At 38.7% G+C, this 17,847-nt stretch overlaps 1 protein-coding gene across 1 annotated transcript; it reads left to right on the forward strand.

The window, feature by feature from the left end:
• The first annotated feature begins 592 nt into the window (after positions 1 to 592).
• B3GALT1 (beta-1,3-galactosyltransferase 1) lies at positions 593 to 1,834 on the forward strand. Its single transcript, XM_070737237.1, has one exon. The coding sequence runs from the start codon at positions 593 to 595 to the stop codon at positions 1,583 to 1,585; it is 993 nt and encodes a 330-aa protein (XP_070593338.1). The 3' UTR covers positions 1,586 to 1,834.
• Positions 1,835 to 17,847: the final 16,013 nt, after the last annotated feature.

A 17,847-nucleotide genomic window follows, 5' to 3' on the forward strand; every position in this document is an offset into this window, starting at 1 on the left:
ACTGCTCTTAAATATCTGTCCAATGACTCTCTCAATCTTTTTATGAGGAATTGTTGTTCATGTGACATGCAAGGACTTTGCCCCAAAACAAACCAACTTGAATATCAATTTCAGGATGGGTATTTTATGGTTTGCTGAAGGAGGAATGATTTAGATCTGTTTACCATGATTTGGACAAGTATTGGAGACCAATACTGTATTTTTTAAAGTGGTTAAGCAAACTGTGTTTTTTAAATTCATATTAACTATGTTCTGCTCAAAATGGGATGGTTATAATTTAACATTTTGCATCAGCTTTGCAGGTAGGCTCTTCAAATATCATAATAAAACAGCACCATCGATAAGCCTTTTTTTCATTTATGTTTTTCAGAAATAACACCTCACCCCAAGACATGGAAGCTATCATTAGACTGGGCAAGAAAACACATCCCTCTTAAAAAAAATTCATGGATTTCTATGAGCAAGTGCCATGCTGTTATTGTGTCAGAATTTCAAGATCTGAAAAATAACATGCTGCCTCTGTCAGACCAAGTGAAGCAAGTGGCAAGAAGACAATTGGTTCATTCTGTTGATTAGAAGAGCTTCAGGAACAATGCCTTCAAAAGTCTCGTGTTTATATGTCTTGACAGTTGTATGTTGGGCAAGTGCTTTGTGGTACTTAAGCATAACACGTCCCACTTCCTCCTACACCTCATCTTACACTGTTCACAAAACCTATGACAGCATCTCAATGGCTCGAAAAAACGTTTCCTTTGGGAACATAAGGACTCGACCAATAAACCCGCATTCATTTGATTTTCTCATAAATGAGCCAGAGAAGTGTGAGAAGAACACTCCCTTTCTGGTTATTCTAATCAGCACAACACACAAAGAGTTTGATGCGCGACAAGCCATCCGGGAGACATGGGGAGATGAGAACAATTTCAAAGGCATTAAGATTTACACTCTTTTTCTTCTGGGGAAAAACACAGACTCTGTGTTAAACCAGATGGTTGAGCAAGAAAGCCAAATCTTTCACGACATCATTGTGGAAGATTTCATTGACTCGTATCATAACCTGACGCTGAAAACATTAATGGGGATGAAGTGGGTAGCCACGTTTTGTTCAAAAGCCAAGTATATCATGAAAACGGACAGCGACATTTTTGTAAACATGGACAACCTTATTTACAAGTTGCTCAAACCGAACACCAAACCAAGACGGAGGTACTTTACTGGCTACGTCATCAATGGAGGACCCATCAGGGATGTCCGGAGCAAATGGTACATGCCTAGAGACTTGTATCCTGACAGCAACTATCCGCCATTTTGTTCAGGCACCGGCTATATATTTTCTGCCGATGTAGCAGAGATGATTTACAAAACTTCCCTCCATACGAGACTCCTTCATCTCGAGGACGTGTATGTGGGACTCTGTCTGAGGAAGCTTGGCATCCATCCTTTCCAAAACAGTGGCTTCAATCATTGGAAGATGGCCTACAGCCTGTGCAGATACCGGCGTGTTATTACGGTACATCAGATCTCCCCTGAGGAAATGCACAGGATTTGGAATGATATGTCCAGCAAGAAGCATCTCAGATGTTAAGACTTTCGGAGATGTAAATACTTTGGTTCTTGTTATACGGATAGAGAGCAAACAGACAATGGGGTGTTCACTTCTAGGAGGAAAAATCTTAATAATATTTTGGGTTTGGCTGCTCTCCTCAGCTATAACTTCTGGTTTACAAACTACAGGTCCTAACATAATGGTGTTTCTCACATCAGTCCAAACAAACAAAAGAGGTATTTGTCTAGTCTAGTCTATCAAGTGTATGCATAAGAAGAAGAGTGTAACAAGCATATCATAAAACTTCATTCCCATTAGAAATTCAGAAAGGAACCCTTCTCTAAGGCAATGGTGGGTCATTGGTTATGTGGAAAATTCATCCTCAATTAAATTAATTTGAAAAAATGAAACCTGAAATGGTACCATGATAGCCTTCTATTCCAAATTAGATGCCACTTTATCCTCAAAGTCTAGTTGCCAGTATAACGTTTTTGCTATGACAGGATTCAGAATGCATTTTGTGTAGATTTCTGTCCCTGCATCACCCTTTCCAATGATCCAGTCATTTCCCCCTAATTGGAGATATGAGTAGCAGCTGAAGTAATAAATAGACCATAGCTAAAAGTAATTTGTTTTACTATTTTATATATATAAACATTTCATTGTTTGTACACAGGCCTTTTAGATCCTTATCTCCACATTTAAAAACCCTATTTTCACTTAGCAAAAGTAGGCCCTATTAAAATCAACTGGACCTTCTTTGATTAACTATAAATAGCATGGACAAACCAACAACTGCTGGAACAGTGTCAGAGACCAAAGGAGATGTCTAATTTTCCCCAGTAAGATTGGAGAGAGATTGACTTCAGAATAGGAAACCTGAGGTTGGATTCTTCCTACCCTCATTGTAAATAACATCCAACATCTGGCATTAAAACTCTTAGAAATCTTAGAAAGTTTTTAAAAGGAGTTTGAAAGGAGTTGGTCCATGGAGTGCAGCAAGGGAACAATAGACCCTATATCAGTGATGGTGAATCTTTTTCCATAGGTGCCAAAAGAGCTTATGCACATGCTATCATGCATTCGTGAGCGCCCACACCCATAATTCAATGCTTGGGGAAAGCGAAAACAGTTTTCCGAAGGCCCTCTGGAGGCTGGAAACGTCTTGTTTCCCAACTTATAGTGGGCCCAGTAGGCTTGTGTTTCACCCTTCCCAGGCTCCAAAGGCTTCCCTGGAGCCGGAGAAGGGTAAAAATGCCCTCCCCCATTCCCCTGGAGGCTCTCTGGAAGCCCAAAACGCACATGCACGTTGGAGCTGAGCTAGAGCAACGGCTCTCATGCCAGCAGATATGGCTCCAGATGCCACCTGTGGCATCCATGCCATAGGTTCGCCATCACTGCCCTATATCCTTTACCACTACTCCATCCTGTGGAAGAGAGAATTAAAAAATACATTGGTACAAACATGTATCTCTCTCGCACGGAGATCACAATACCCTTTGCCGTGGAGTAGATTAGATTGCTCTCCAGAATGTAGTAATATATAATTTTCTTCATTGTAATGAGCTTGCCAAATGCAAGATCTATTCCTTGCCATCTATAAACTAAGTGGCAAAAGGTATTGGTAATAATGTCTATTTAATGATGAAGATATGTTTGAAAACTCACATGTGTTTAAAGAAGGAAATTGCTAAATGCTGTCATTACTTCCCTTTTAACAATTGAAGTACTTGCTTTTAATGTTGTTTACTAATTGAAAATCAACAGTGCCGCTTTATTTGCAGGAATGGTGTTAAAAATCAGTAGAAATGCTGCCTAACTAAGGAAAGAATTAACATTACTGTGATGTAACCAAACGCTAATAAACAATATGTGTAATTGTGGATTGGAAGATAAAAAAGTTCACAGCCAAATTCTGAATGGAATGCTGTTAAAAACACAAATAGTTTGTTGCAATATCTGTGGCAATTTCGCAGTCACCCAGTCATGGTTGTCCCAAAGGTGCTTTTTTCAAGAGGCAACTGGACTTTCTAGTTTTTCTTATTGAACCAGAAACTCCAGTTACCTCTTTAAAAAATATATATTTGGGGTGGTTTCTTATAACACTTTCCTTTTTAAGGAGCTCAAGTGTATTTTTAATTATAAAATTCCCACTGGAATTCTAGATCTGTATGTTGTAAGGAAGAGTGGGGAGCTAAAAAGGCCACGAGTTAAATAGGAATTCATTTATTTTTCATTTGTGCCCTTGCAAAATGGCGCCATCAATAGTAACATTTGAAATCGACACCCATCACAATTTGACAGATGCATCGATATTTTATTCATTTAAAATGCAAAATTCCATTTGACATTGTGGACAGTGGCAATGCATAGTATTTTAAAAGTTAAGAATCAACCATGTTTATGGAACCCAACGGCAGTTTGGTGATTGACTTATACTCCGAAAGAGCGAGAAGTAACAGGTGGTAGAAGCTTGTTACAGAGTACCTAACCTAGAAGTAAAGAGAAATCTTCTGACAGTGAGAGAAATAACTAATTGGAATAACTTGTCTCCTAGGGTTGCAGGTATTCTATCACTGGAAATTTTCCAAAATATACTGCTCAAAAAAAAATAAAGGGAATACTCAAATAACACATCCTAGATCTGAATGAATGAAATATTCTCACTGAATACTTTGTTAGCTAGCTCAGGAATTCTGGGAGTTGAAGTCCCCATGTCATAGAAGAGCCAACTTTGCCTACCCCTGCACTAACTCAAAAACATTGTCCACCCTGAATCATGAATATCTCCTTATTGTGTTCAGTGATTGCAATGATCAAAGAAGTGAAATGAAACTTCTTTGTATGAAGCACCCTGCATAGACCATATATTATTTAATTACTATGCGTGCAGCAACTACATCATTCGTCCAGCCAAAGGAGATGGATGTTGCTTGATAGAAACTTCTCTTTAAGGGGAAAGGCAATTGCTTAATCCCTTTTATTTTATCAATAGAACAAGGCTGTCACTCAGTAAAATTGTTAATCCATATTGTTAGATAATTAATTTATTTCAGAAACTATCATTAGGCACTGCTTAACATAGTTTTCATATAGTCCTTGAAAAGGGAGTCACTGCTAAGTATTTTAAGTAAAGGAAGTAAATCAAGTCCCATGCAGCCGGGGTGGCGCAGCAGGTAGAGTGCTGTACTGCAGGCCACTGAAGCTGACTATAAATCTGAAGGTCAGCGGTTCAAATCTCATCACCGACTCTGGCCTCATCAGCTAGCCACACCCTTCCTTATTGGGATTTGATCTGATGGACTCTGCCTTGTAAGGCAGAGAATTAGCAGTTGACCTATCAGACCTGATCCCTTCCAGCTCTGTACCAGAGAGGGGCTATATAATATATATAAAGGTATATATAAAGGTAAATGTATATAAAGGTATATAATAAAGCCAAAACCAAGATCTCAAGGCCCCCAAAGTCCTTCAGAATAACAGATTTGGAAAGGGCTTTGGAAGTCTTCTAATCCAAGTCCCCATTCAGGAAGTCCCCTGCTCAGGAAACCTTCTGTCCCACTGCTCAGGAAACCCTATATCATTTCAGACAAATGGTTGTCCAAGCTCTTCTTAAAAACTTCCAGTATTAGAGCATTTACAACTTCTGGAGGCAAGTTGTTCCACTGATTAATTGTACTGTCAGGAAATTTCTCCTTAGTTCTAAGTTGCTTCTCTTCTTGATTAGTTTCCACCCATTGCTTCCTGTCCTGCCCTCAGGTGCTTTGGAGAATAGCTTGACTCCCTCTTCTTTGTAGCACCCCTGAGATATTGAAACACAGCTATCATGTCACCCTGTGGCCTGCTTTAGTTATAAAGAAGGATCAATTGCACTTATAGGTCAAAAGGCCTAGAAACAGAAGAGCAGAATTCAAGCCACAAGGAAGCTTTAATTTGCACTGAGCATGTATTAACATATATTAAAATGTTTAAAGTATTATCTCACTTGTTCTTCTTGTCCAGGGTCTCCTGGCTTTTTTAATTGTCCTTTATTAAACCCACATTTGAAAGGGACCCAACATTTCATGTGCACCACTGCTTAAATAAAAGAATGTTAACAATGTAAGCTGAGATTTTAAGACACTATTAACTTTTTCTGTCGTGTCAAATCTTGAGTTGTCCAGATGGTTTGCTGAACATTTTCCTCTTGTAGATCTTCCTTTTCCAATATGAAGGGAGAAAGTAGCAGTGATACTGTCAAGGTTCCAGGCAGCATCCAAGCTCAATCAGAGTCCAAGGCAAAGTGCTCTTCAAAGTTCCAATTTATTGCTGGAACCATCCTGGCACCTACCGTGGGAAAACTGAATCTGAGTTTCCCACCCAGTTGAAAGTTCACATCCCTTGTCCCCTACCCACAAACTTGTCACATTGTCCGCTCAGATTGTGCCAGCATGGCCAGTCCTCCTTCCGCTTCCACCCAGGTGGGTGGGCATAGGATGGCCTTGAACCACTCGAAAGAATGCTTTGTGGCTGCATTGGTTCCCTCATGAAAATCACCCCTCCCAAGTTCCCATAAACATCAGGCCTTCTATAGATAGTGTGGCAAGCTGTTAATTTATCACCAACATCTGCACAGACTTGACAGATATGTTGGCATTTGATTGGGGGGAGGAATGATCAGTCTTCTTTGGCCGTCCTTGTTGGTTATAAAGAAATTGCTTTTACAAATTTGGGAAACATAAGGCTGAGAAAGTCTGATGCTACTTTACTCAAGTCCACTGTATTTCCACATAACACTTTTCTACCACTGTACCGCACTGTCTCAATAGTCCTATTATCAATTCACTTCATCGTGTGTGAGATCAAGATGGATTATGTGTTAACTTCACATCTTACAGAAAGTTCTTGGCCAACACTGATAGCATGACACGACAGGAGAGATGTGCAGAAGTGAGAGGTTGGGCTGAAAATTCACCCCCTGAAAAAGAGGCAAATTTCATCTCCTTCCTGTACTTTGCTCATATCTACAACCGACAAATCCTGATTTGGCCAAAATGGGCCCAGCAAAATGCAAGGGGGATAGGCCCACACTATTCATTTAAAAGCAAACAAACCAACAAAAAAAAACAGTATTAGGGCAATCAGAAGACCAGCAAGGATTCAGCAGGGTTGGTAACCACAGGGTATTAAATGCATAAAAAGGGTAAGCAGAAAGGCGATAATGGAAAGCATCCCTTGGAGACCCTGGAATCCTGGCCCAAAGCCTGATCCCTGATAGACCCTTTCCCATGTAGGTTTCTTTCCTAAACCATAGATTGTCACATATATAGTGGTCTGTTGCCTTTCCTTAGCACAAGAGGTAGCTGCACGCTCAGAGAGGTGAGTTCAGCCCAGCGTTGAGTCACAGTCTGCAGCATTGTGAGATGCAATCACTCTTAAGTAATTTTAAGAGTAACATCTGCAAGCCATGGGCTCTAATAATGGCAGCACTGCCTATGTAAGCAACACCGCCTATTGAAAACACCTCCTTTAGCAACAAACATCGAGCAAAGCCCAGAAATATTTACACCTTCTCCAGAGGTTCATTGACGCTTAGGGTTGCCTCTTCCTGTTTTTTTTTCCTGTTCTTTGACAGATTTGTAAATATTCATCATTTTTAAAATGCTGTATATATTTTAAGTCAGCTTCTTCTCTATCCCACTGCATACGTATGTGTGTGTGAGAGAGTAGAGCCAGCTTGCAATGTAACATTTGGTTATGCATGGAGCTGCATCGAAATTTCTATCAGTGTTCCAGACCTTTAAGCATGAGAGCCCTGGTTTTTTTTTAATGTACATGATGTTTAAAAGTGTTTTTTTTAAAAAAAACAAAATCTGTTTCTCAATTCTTTTCAGCAAACAAGAAAAAAAAAGATGGAATCAGCAAAGGGAACCACTGGGACTTTATAACTATATACAAGCTTCTTTAGTTCTGGAGGGAGGGACCTGTTGTACTCCAGATTTGCAATTTTCAACTCCTAGCAGCGTCAGAGAGGATGAGCAAGGGATGCTGGGAAACCTAGTACAATAATATCTGAAGCACCTACGGTATCCCTGCCCCACTAGTCTTGGCAGCATTTGGTCAAAGATTGTTCAAAACCAAAAGCTAATTTTTGTTTTTACATCTATTTTAAATTCCTTTACATTATTTTTTTAAAAAACCATATGGTTTCTTCCTAAGAGAAAATTTATTTGAACAAAACACTTTCCATCACAAGTAATCCCAATCTAAATAAGAATCACATTTGATTTTTATTTTTGAAATGTAAGTGGACAAAGCAGACATTGCCAGTAATTTTCAGAAGCCTTATCTTCTGAAGAGCTATTTTATTATAGAAATTCCTAGTGGGTGACTTTAGAAGATTCCAGAGTCATTGAGATTCAATCAATAAATTGATCCTTTATTGGGATTAAAACAGATCTATGTACAGAACGCTGATTTACAACAAAATGTCTAATGAACTAAGGAAACATGTCATTACCTGAAGTGTAAATGTACTATTATATACAAATGGCTGTATTTATGTATTTACTTATCAAAATTGTATATACTGTATTGTTTTATCTAATGTAATTGTCAAAAAGTGCTTCTTCTAGTTGAAAAAAAAATGTTCCCTTGGAGTTATAGAGATGCCAGCCAAGTTGCTGATCAAGTTGAATATTTCCCTATGGAAATGGAAATTGTCTCAGACAGGTTCCATTTTGTCACTCCTTATGAAAAATAAAAACGTTTCTGATAGCACGAAGCTCGACTATAGTTATGTTGGAAGAGGAGGGAGTGTTATTTTGCTGATTGGCTTTTAAAACTGGGGAAATAAATTTTAAAAACAGCATATAGTCATCATTGGCTAAAAAAAACTTTCTCAGAAATTATCTGCATTTCTTGCACTGACTATGTTCTGAAATTCTGAACTGCAATCACACATTTGTAAGCAGATTAGATCATATGGAATTTATTTAGCAGAAGCATATGTTCAGTTACTTCTGGGTTAGTGTTTAATATAATGGAATATTAACTTGGCAGTTCTTTTATTATTAACTTGTCAGATCTCTTAAACCAAATAATACATTGACAAATGAGGAAGAATTCAGGGGACAGCTGTGACTATGACACATTAGTAAGCGAAAGACAGAAAATAGTTGAGAATTTAGGCTGGATGAAAGATGGATAATCTATAACCCAAACCCCCTTTTTTTCCAAGAACCATCAGAACCCTCCAGAAGTATAGTATCAAAACTCAATGACAAGCTGCCAATATTGATTACATGTTCTTTAATATTTTTTGTAAAGAGAGCCTCCACCCTAAATCTCCATTAGGCTTCACCCATGTATTTTAATATTTTGTTAAAAGCCCATGGAAGAGGAAGGAGAAAGGGGAAGAATTTCCAGTCCTAGCAGCTCCAGTGAAGTCACCACCCATTTTAAATATCATGCATATTGGAGCTGGGCCATCAGATGCCAAACACACATCAACTTTACCCATCCCCAAGAGTGCACTCCTCCAAAAGTATGCCCTTGAACTCCCAGAATTCTTCCATCAAAATGACTAACATTTGGATGCCATCAATTTTCAGGGAGACTGAGGCACAGGATAATTACACATCATTTGAATAGGTAGAACATCCTTTTTTTTTTTCCTGATGTCATCGTTCAGTCCCATATAATTTTCAAAGAAAACAATAACGGTTGACATTGGGTAAGTTTTGGCACCTAATATTAACACACGTAAGTAGACTACATCCTGTTGAGCAACAAATGTTCTGTGGAGCATCCAATATTTTAAAAAAAATTGCATTACACCTCTCAGTTCCTCTTGACATTTACTCAACCTATCTATCACACACAAACCAAATTTAGAATACCAGAGTTGGAAGGGACCTTGGAGGTCTTTTAGTCCAACAACCTGCTTAGACAGGAAACTCTACACCACTTCAGACAAATGGTTATCCAACATCGTCTTAAAAACTTCCATTGTTGGAGCATTCACAACTCCTGGAGTAAGCTGTTCCATTGATTAATTGTTCTAACTATCAGGAATTTTCTCCTTAGTTCTAAGTTGGTTCTATCCTTGATTAGTTTCCACCCATTGCTTCTTGTCATTCCTCAAAAGGAATTCTGGGCATCCAATAAGATCTGTCATCCCAATATAAACAATCCAAGGTTTCTCTGGTCAGCACTTCTTTTGTCTTTCAGAAATGAAATAAGAAAGCCTTTTTCTGTTTTACTTGAGAAATACACTCACAGTTGGTAGGTGCAGTGAGAAAGAAAGTTATCGCTGAAGCTTTAAAGAATTTCACTTACCGCCTTCCTACTTTACCAGAGGATTGTTTCACAATATTTGCAACAATTTGCATGGGCACGGGCTTATTTTTCTTTTGGAGCTGGCCTTATCTGCAATAAGTATATGGATTATCGCTGTGTTTTTTTAAAGAGTTCAAATAATCTAGAAAGTTATGCCACAGAATGAGGTTTCTCCTGAAATCCAGGTGCCTCCTAACCAAGTGGTATTTCAGAGGGCCTTTTTGCTCAGATCTTCGGCAAGGTTGGCAGGAGCTGGGGATGGGGATGGGAGCTCACCCCACTGCATGGAACTCAGCTCTCAAACTTGAAACTGCTGGCTTTCCAGCCAACAAGCCCAGCATCTTAACCACTGAGCCACCGTCCTGTCCTAAATTGGTACCACTTTGGTGGAAAAGTAACAGTGCTCCATGACGTCATCATGCTGGCAACATGACCACTGAAATGTTTTTGGACAGTGCTAACTCAATGGCCTTGAAACAGAGATGAGAGCACACACACTCACAAACACACACTGTAATCGGTAAACTCTAGTGGAGTAAAATATGCAGAGATCCCTTTACCTTTAAAGCAGGGGTGTCAAACTCGATTTCATTGAAAGCTACATCAGAGTTTTGTTTGATCTCAGAGGGCTGGGGGTGAGCGTGGACATGGTTGGTGTGACCAGTAAGGGGCATGCATAAGTGCACAGGAGTGCCTTCCATCCCCTGTCCTAATGTTTATCTTTTACTAGTATCATGTATATAAAAATATTATTATTATTTATTATTTATTATTTATTATTTGTTATTTGTTATTTATTGTTTATTGTTTATTGTTTATTGTTTATTGTTTATTGTTTATTATTTATTATTTATTATTTATTATTTATTATTTATTATTTATTATTTATTATTTATTATTTATTATTTATTATTTATTATTTATTATTTATTATTTATTATTTATTATTTATTATTTATTATTTATTATTTATTTATTTATTATTTATTATTTATTATTTATTATTTATTTATTTATTATTTATTATTTATTATTTATTATTTATTATTATATCATTATTATATCATTACATACTTGACAAAACAAACAAACAAATAAATAAACAAACATCACTCATGTTGGGGGTATCTGTGGCGGCCAAGTGCTAAGGCAGAACTTTCCTGAGACCCTCCGTCACTCTCATTATAACCCACCTTCCTTCCTTCCTTCCTTCCTTCCTTCCTTTTCTTCTTTTCTTCCTTCTTCCTTCTCCTTTCTTCTTCCTTCCCCTCTTTCCTTATTTTTGCTTCCATGATCTCTTCCCATCTTTCCTTCTTTTTCCTTGTCTTTCCTCTTTCCCTTTCTCCTTTCCTCTTCTCCTTTCTTGCATGTTCAGATGCAAATGGGGAAACATTTCTCCTTTTGTTTTCTTTTTAGTTCATTTTGCCAGCCCTCTGTCAGCAAAAATAGAGCTGGCACAGACACCGTGGGCTGGTCCTTTCCTATTCCTAGGTCGGCCCTTTGGGCCACATCTAAGCATCCTGCAGGCCTTGAGTTTTACACTCCTGCTTTAAATAAGGTGACCAGACATCCCACTTTTGGTGGGACAGTCCCGCTTTTGAGCAATTTGTCCCGTGTCCCGCAATGTTTTTTAAAAAGTCCCGATTTTTTGAAAGAAATACCAGGCAGCGGCTTGAACATTGGCTGGAAATTGCATTGGAGCTGGAAGGACCGGCTCTTCATCCTTTGATGCTGGGCAATGACGTGGCTTGAAGGGATTGCCCAGCAAGCAGCTCAGCTTCCATGCTGTCCAAAATCGGCCAATGCAAAGTGGGGAGAGGGGGAAAGAAAAAAATGAAGCGGTGGCCCGAAACTTTGGCACTATCAGCTACAGCTTAGTGATTGATTGATTGATTGATTGATTGATTGATTGATTGGATTTGTATGCCTCCCCTCTCCGTGGACTCGGGGCGGCTAACAACAGTGACAAAAAACAGAATGTAAAAATCCAATACTACAACAGCTAAAAACCCTTGTTATAAAACCAATCATACATACAAACATACTATGCATAAATTGTACAAGCCTAGGGGGAAAGATTATCTTAATTTCCCCATGCCTGACGGCAGAGGTGGGTTTTGAGGGGCTTACAAAAGGCAAGGAGGGTGGAGGCTATTCTAATCTCTGGGGGGAGTTGGTTCCAGAGGGTCGGGGCCGCCACAGAGAAGGCTCTTCCCCTGGGTCCCGCCAACCGACATTGTTTAGTTGACGGTACCCGGAGAAGGCCCACTCTGTGGGACCTAACTGGTCGCTGGGATTCGTGTGGCAGAAGGCGGTCTCTGAGATTGCTTTGCACATGCCCAACAGTGAGAGAGAGAGAGAGAGAAATCAGCGGGTTGGAGAAAAGATCGAGCGCGCACCTCTCCAACGCTGGGGGGGAAAGAGTAGGGAAACCACTTTCTTTGAGATGAAGCCCCGCCCTAACACTATTAAGTGGAAAAACAAACGCTGAGGTAAAATTCTGTAGAAAATTTTCAGTCATCCATTCCCCCCCCCCCCCCCCCCGATCAATGGTGTCCCGCTTTATCAAAGTTACAATCTGGTCACCTTAGCTTTAAAGGAAGGGTTCCTTCTGGTACTTTGGGCCTATTTTTTGTTTTTGCCTGGGTTTTGCAATCTTTTGTTCCTTGCACAGTTAATTAATTAAAGTTTATAACCTTAGCCTGAGTCCTATACTAATGAACGGTTTCAGTTCATTACAAATGGAGCACAGTTTCAAAACCTTTTTCTTAACTACACAATGGAACTAGAGACTGAATGTGTTTGGTGTCATGCAGAACCAAGACTTAAAAATCAAAAGCAGAGCTCGTCCTGCTGGCAACCAACCTATTTCAAATGAAGTCAATGACACTTTTAGGTGCTTTAGAAGCAATTTTGCTTTTATTTGACCAATTATTACAGTTTTCCCTCCCTCAAATTGCCAAGGAATGACTGCAACTGTTACCTAAGGTTTAATTAATGTACAGTTTAAAGCAGGTTGGCTATTAGTATTAGCAGGGTGGGTTTTTCAGAGTTTTATTATCTTAATTACAAATACTCTATTTTCTCATTTAGTTAATTGTCATGGATCTCTGAATATAACTACAGTGTTGTGCAAAAGCCAATAAAAGCACTGAAATAATGCTACAGAGAACAATATGCTTGAAAACAGATATATATGCAAAAAGAAACTTTCCCTAAAAGAATTGTTTCATTTCTTACTGCTAGTTTCTCACTGCTAAATAAATAACTGCATTTAAACAATTATATTAGCTGCAGAGACAAGCCTTATTCAGATATTTTAGAAAATCTATTTACATGCCTTTGGGGAAAAAAATCAGTATTTTTATATTATGCTAAGTAATAATTGTGTATTTTATAATAAAAAAAGAAACGTGCATAATAATTGTGTATTTTATAATAAAAAAAGAAACATGCATCAAAGCATCTGCTTTGTGAATGTTTTCTCCAAACGTTTAATTCAGCAATCAAAGACAACTATTAATTACTTGCACCATTATATAAAACTACAGCATAGATATTTGATTTATTAACATGCAGGGCTTAAAAATTAATGGAAAACATGAGGCCAGGAATTCTGCACCTGTCTTCTTGTATAAAAGAAGATAATTGTAGAAAATGTAACCTTTCTTTTTCCTTTTAGCTTTGTAAAATTGGCCAAGATTCCATCTTCTTTTATGCCATTTTTAAGGGGGTATTGTATGATGTGTTGATAATTTTTTATTTGATTATTTTCTTCATTAGTTTTATTTTTTTATATATGGTGTTTTTATATTCATGTAAGCAAAAGGCAGAACATTACATTTCCCTGGATGAGAAAAGAAAAAAACATGTTTTTAAAGACAAAGCAGCTCAGGACATGATAGGATTAGCCCTCTACCCATCTAAGAGCAGAGCTCACTGCATTGTGAAATCATTTGGCGACATTACATCAGCCCACAATTCAACCAGACAAACTCCTAGGATTTTCACATGGCCCGTATACCTGCCCTTACATAGGAACAAGGGATACCTGCCCTTACATAGGAACAGGAAGCTCTAAGGCGGGGCCCAATAGAGGGTATAAATATATCTCACTCTTTACTCCATGTGGTCTTCTACTCAGAATCACAGGTGCTTGGTGGTTCTGCTTCACCATTAAGCCATCCTTCCAAGCAGGTTCCGTGTTTCCAGTATCTTTCTTCCCACTTGGAACTGAACCCAGATGGACATTTCTTCCAACACCAATATTTAGTCCGATGATATCTAAGCCTGCAAGCAGAGACCCCTATACTTTAGCAACATGTACCAGAGCAGTATCATCCAAGGAACCCCAAATCTTCAGGTGACCACTAGATGGCGTCAGAGTGTGGAGTTTTCTATGCTCAATGTGGTCAACCAATTTCTATGAAAAGATATAAAGTCAAGATCCAAGTCCCAGGGATATCAAACTGGTGGCCCGTGAGCCAGATTTGTCATGGGCATGTCGTGCCAATCCTACCTCCACAAATGGGAAATACATCGCAAAACAACACTTGCTGGCAACGTGACACAGCAAGCTTGACAGGTTGACAAGAACAACAACTAGGTTAATATGACAGATGGAGAAGTCACATGTCTACTCAACAGGTGATGTGAGAATAACTCTGAGTGGTCAATTAGTTGTTCTTCTTGTGACATATTTTTAAGTTTACATTACTGTTCTCTGCAAAAGAGGCTACTTTAAAAAACGAAAAACTCCCTTGCAAAAAAGATAATTATACGTTCAGAAAATTACCTTGTTAAGAAGATAGTACTAGAAGCCTTCATGTTTCATTAAACATTTAATCTCATGGGCTCTCCTAACGATCAGAAGTATAAATTGGGTGAAAATGAGACCTGTTTGATAAAAAGTATTAAACAATAAAGTCACAAATTTTCACCAAAAGTTTGAAGCTGTTCTATGTTCTGGATAGTTTGTATGTGTGTGAGAGAGAGAGAGAGAGAGAAAGAGAGAGAAAGAGACATAGTTTCCATCCTAGTGGTCAGGGAAAGGGGAGGGGGAAATAGAGCACCTAATTAGCCCTTGACAGCTTTAACAAGGTCTATCACTACCAATCTATCACAAGTATCATTTCCTAGCATCACTGTCTTTTAGAGCTCATACATTCATTATTTTAGGCGGTGTAAGCAAAATCAGCCACAGTGTTCCCATGCTTAATTCAAAAGTGCCTTGCTCTACATGTCTCACTACAATGCTCATTCAATTGCATTTTCTATCATTCTGCCTGGAAGAAACAAGTATTCCCGACAAGCGGTACTTTTCCTGGAGAATGGTAAGACTATGAAGCTACACTTCTTATAATTCCTTCTACTATTTGACTGATAAAACCAATCCCTCTTTACTTGTTGTTCTAGATGCATTAACCCTTCTGGTTAAGAATTGTAATACAGTAGTTGAAGTCCAATATAACTAAAGGGCATTGGGTTGGGGAAGGCTGTGATTTAATGGAGCCTTCCTTCAACATATTCTTATGATTCACTAGGTAGTTCTCAGACCATGTTTTTACCTCTTCCAAACTTAATGAAAGTATTCATCTTATAATGTGCTTAAATTTTTGCTATAAGTTTGTGTATGTGCATATATATCCTCCCCTCCCTCCCTCCCTCAATCTCTATCTCTCTTTCTCATCAGATAGCCATTTAGTTTCTCAATTTCTTTAAGTTTTGTTGTATGCTGAAAATAAATTGGAGGTCCTTTTCAAAGCTATCTTGTAAGTCTACGATGTTCAATAAAAACGGATGCCAAAGTAGGAGGGAAGTTGGTTAAAATGGCCATTAAAATGCTATTGTCTGCCCACCTTGTTGTTTTGATTCAACATTTCCACAGTCGAAGATAAAAATAACCGTTCAAAATAAGAAGGATATACTGCAAGCTATTTAAACTGCATAATTTATATGTAAATAGACACATCGTCGAAACGGTGTATAGCCACACACTGAATACCTGCAGTCTGTGTTTTAATTTGTACCGCAATTTAGCTGTTGCTTCCAACAGATGGGAGAGTCATGCAACACTTTCAACTCATTTAATTACTTATGTAAAATATTGGCTTCTGTTAATTAAGTTCAATAAATTACATAATGGTTCAGAGATTCTACTAAGAGACTTTTCGAAGATGACACAACCAGTCTTAATTTGATGACTACAAGGGGAAATCGCATTCAAAACTTTTTGAAGACACATAATAAAATTGTACTGGCAACAAGTCAGTGTAATTCACACGGATCAGCTTAACTCAATTGTCCCTAAACTAGTTCCCAGAAATCTCCAGCCAGTTATTTTATCAATGGATAGAAGGAAAAATGGTCAGAGAAGTAGAGAATAAATATTAGAAAAAGGGAAAAAGGGAAAAAGGGAAATAAAGCCCTTCATGGCATCGGACCAGAATATCTCCGAGACCGCCTCCTGCCGCACGAATCCCAGCGACCGATTAGGTCCCACAGAGTTGGCCTTCTCCGGGTCCCGTCAACTAAACAATGTCGGTTGGCGGGCCCCAGGGGAAGAGCCTTCTCTGTGGCGGCACCGGCCCTCTGGAACCAACTCCCCCCGGAGATTAGAACTGCCCCTACTCTTCCTGCCTTCCGTAAACTCCTTAAAACCCACCTTTGCCGTCAGGCATGGGGGAACTGAAACATCTCCCCCTGGGCACGTTTAATTTATGCATGGTATGTCTGTGTGTGTGTCTGTTAGCATATGGGGTTTTTAAATATTTAAATATTTTAAATTTGTCTGATTGCTTATGATTTGTTTCTACATGTTGTGAGCCGCCCCGAGTCTTCGGAGAGGGGCGGCATACAAATCTAAGTAGTAAAATAAAAATAAAATAAAAATAAATTAAATAAGGCTTGGATATGTAAATAAACAATGATGAGGGACACATATCTAAGATCAAAAAAGCAATGTATATTGAGCAATAATGTTATTTATTGTTATGTAAACATTATGTAAAGAATTGACCAAACAGGACGGTCACTACCAGGGGTGGGCTGCTACCCGGACGGGGTGGCGGGTGGACACAGTGGGGTAGCAAAAATGGAGCTCCATCCCAGAGCACCCAATTTGCACCAAAAGATGTTGAAAGAAAATGCAGGACGTCCTCTTTGTGCAGCCTCTGCATTCTTCCCAAAAGTGTTTAAAAACCCCAAAGCTAGCGATTCGGCTACAAACAAAAGTGTCTAGAAAAAGTACAAGAAATAAGATCTGGAATTAATTCTATGTGATCTGGGTTTCTGCCTCCCCCTCCTTTCCAAATGGTTATAGTATTCTCTAGAACAGAGGTCTTCATAGCTGGCTGGAGAATTCTGGGAGTTGAAATCTGCAAGTCTTAAAGTTGCCAGGTTTGGGGACCTCTGCTCTAGAAAATAAAATGAATAATGCTTGAAACCTAATGTTTTGCCACAAACCTTGATTTTGTTTGGTAGTCCGCAGGAAGGATGGTTAAGACTGTTATGTGGAATGGAACATTTTGGTATGTTCACTTAGGCTGTGAAAGTAGCAAGGAACACTTTAGATTGTTGCCTTTGAGTAAGTGATTATTTTGTGAATGGCCATTTTAATCATGAAGGCACCTTTATGACAATGCTCAAAATGTGCTGTCAAAATTCTAAGTGAGATGTTTCTGTCATTTCACTGCTCTACAGCTGCTCACTTCTAGGATGTGGATGAATTCTATGACCTTCTTGTTTTGAGTTCATTGATATGGGTCTTGTTTTGAGGTTCTTGGAAAATCCTTGGTCAAGTCACATTATTATCAAGCCACTCCCACATGGTCACATGGCCAGCAAGCTATTCCTACCCAGCCACAACCACAAAATAAACCACGCCCAGAGTGTGATAGTAAAACGTTTGGCAGCCCTTCACTGGTCACAACGTGTCCAATGCTTGTTTGTTTAATGTTTGTTTGTTTAAATAAAATAATTTT

This window comes from Erythrolamprus reginae, chromosome 1 (genome assembly GCF_031021105.1).
Source record: "Erythrolamprus reginae isolate rEryReg1 chromosome 1, rEryReg1.hap1, whole genome shotgun sequence".
In the NCBI taxonomy this organism is placed as follows: domain Eukaryota; kingdom Metazoa; phylum Chordata; class Lepidosauria; order Squamata; family Dipsadidae; genus Erythrolamprus; species Erythrolamprus reginae.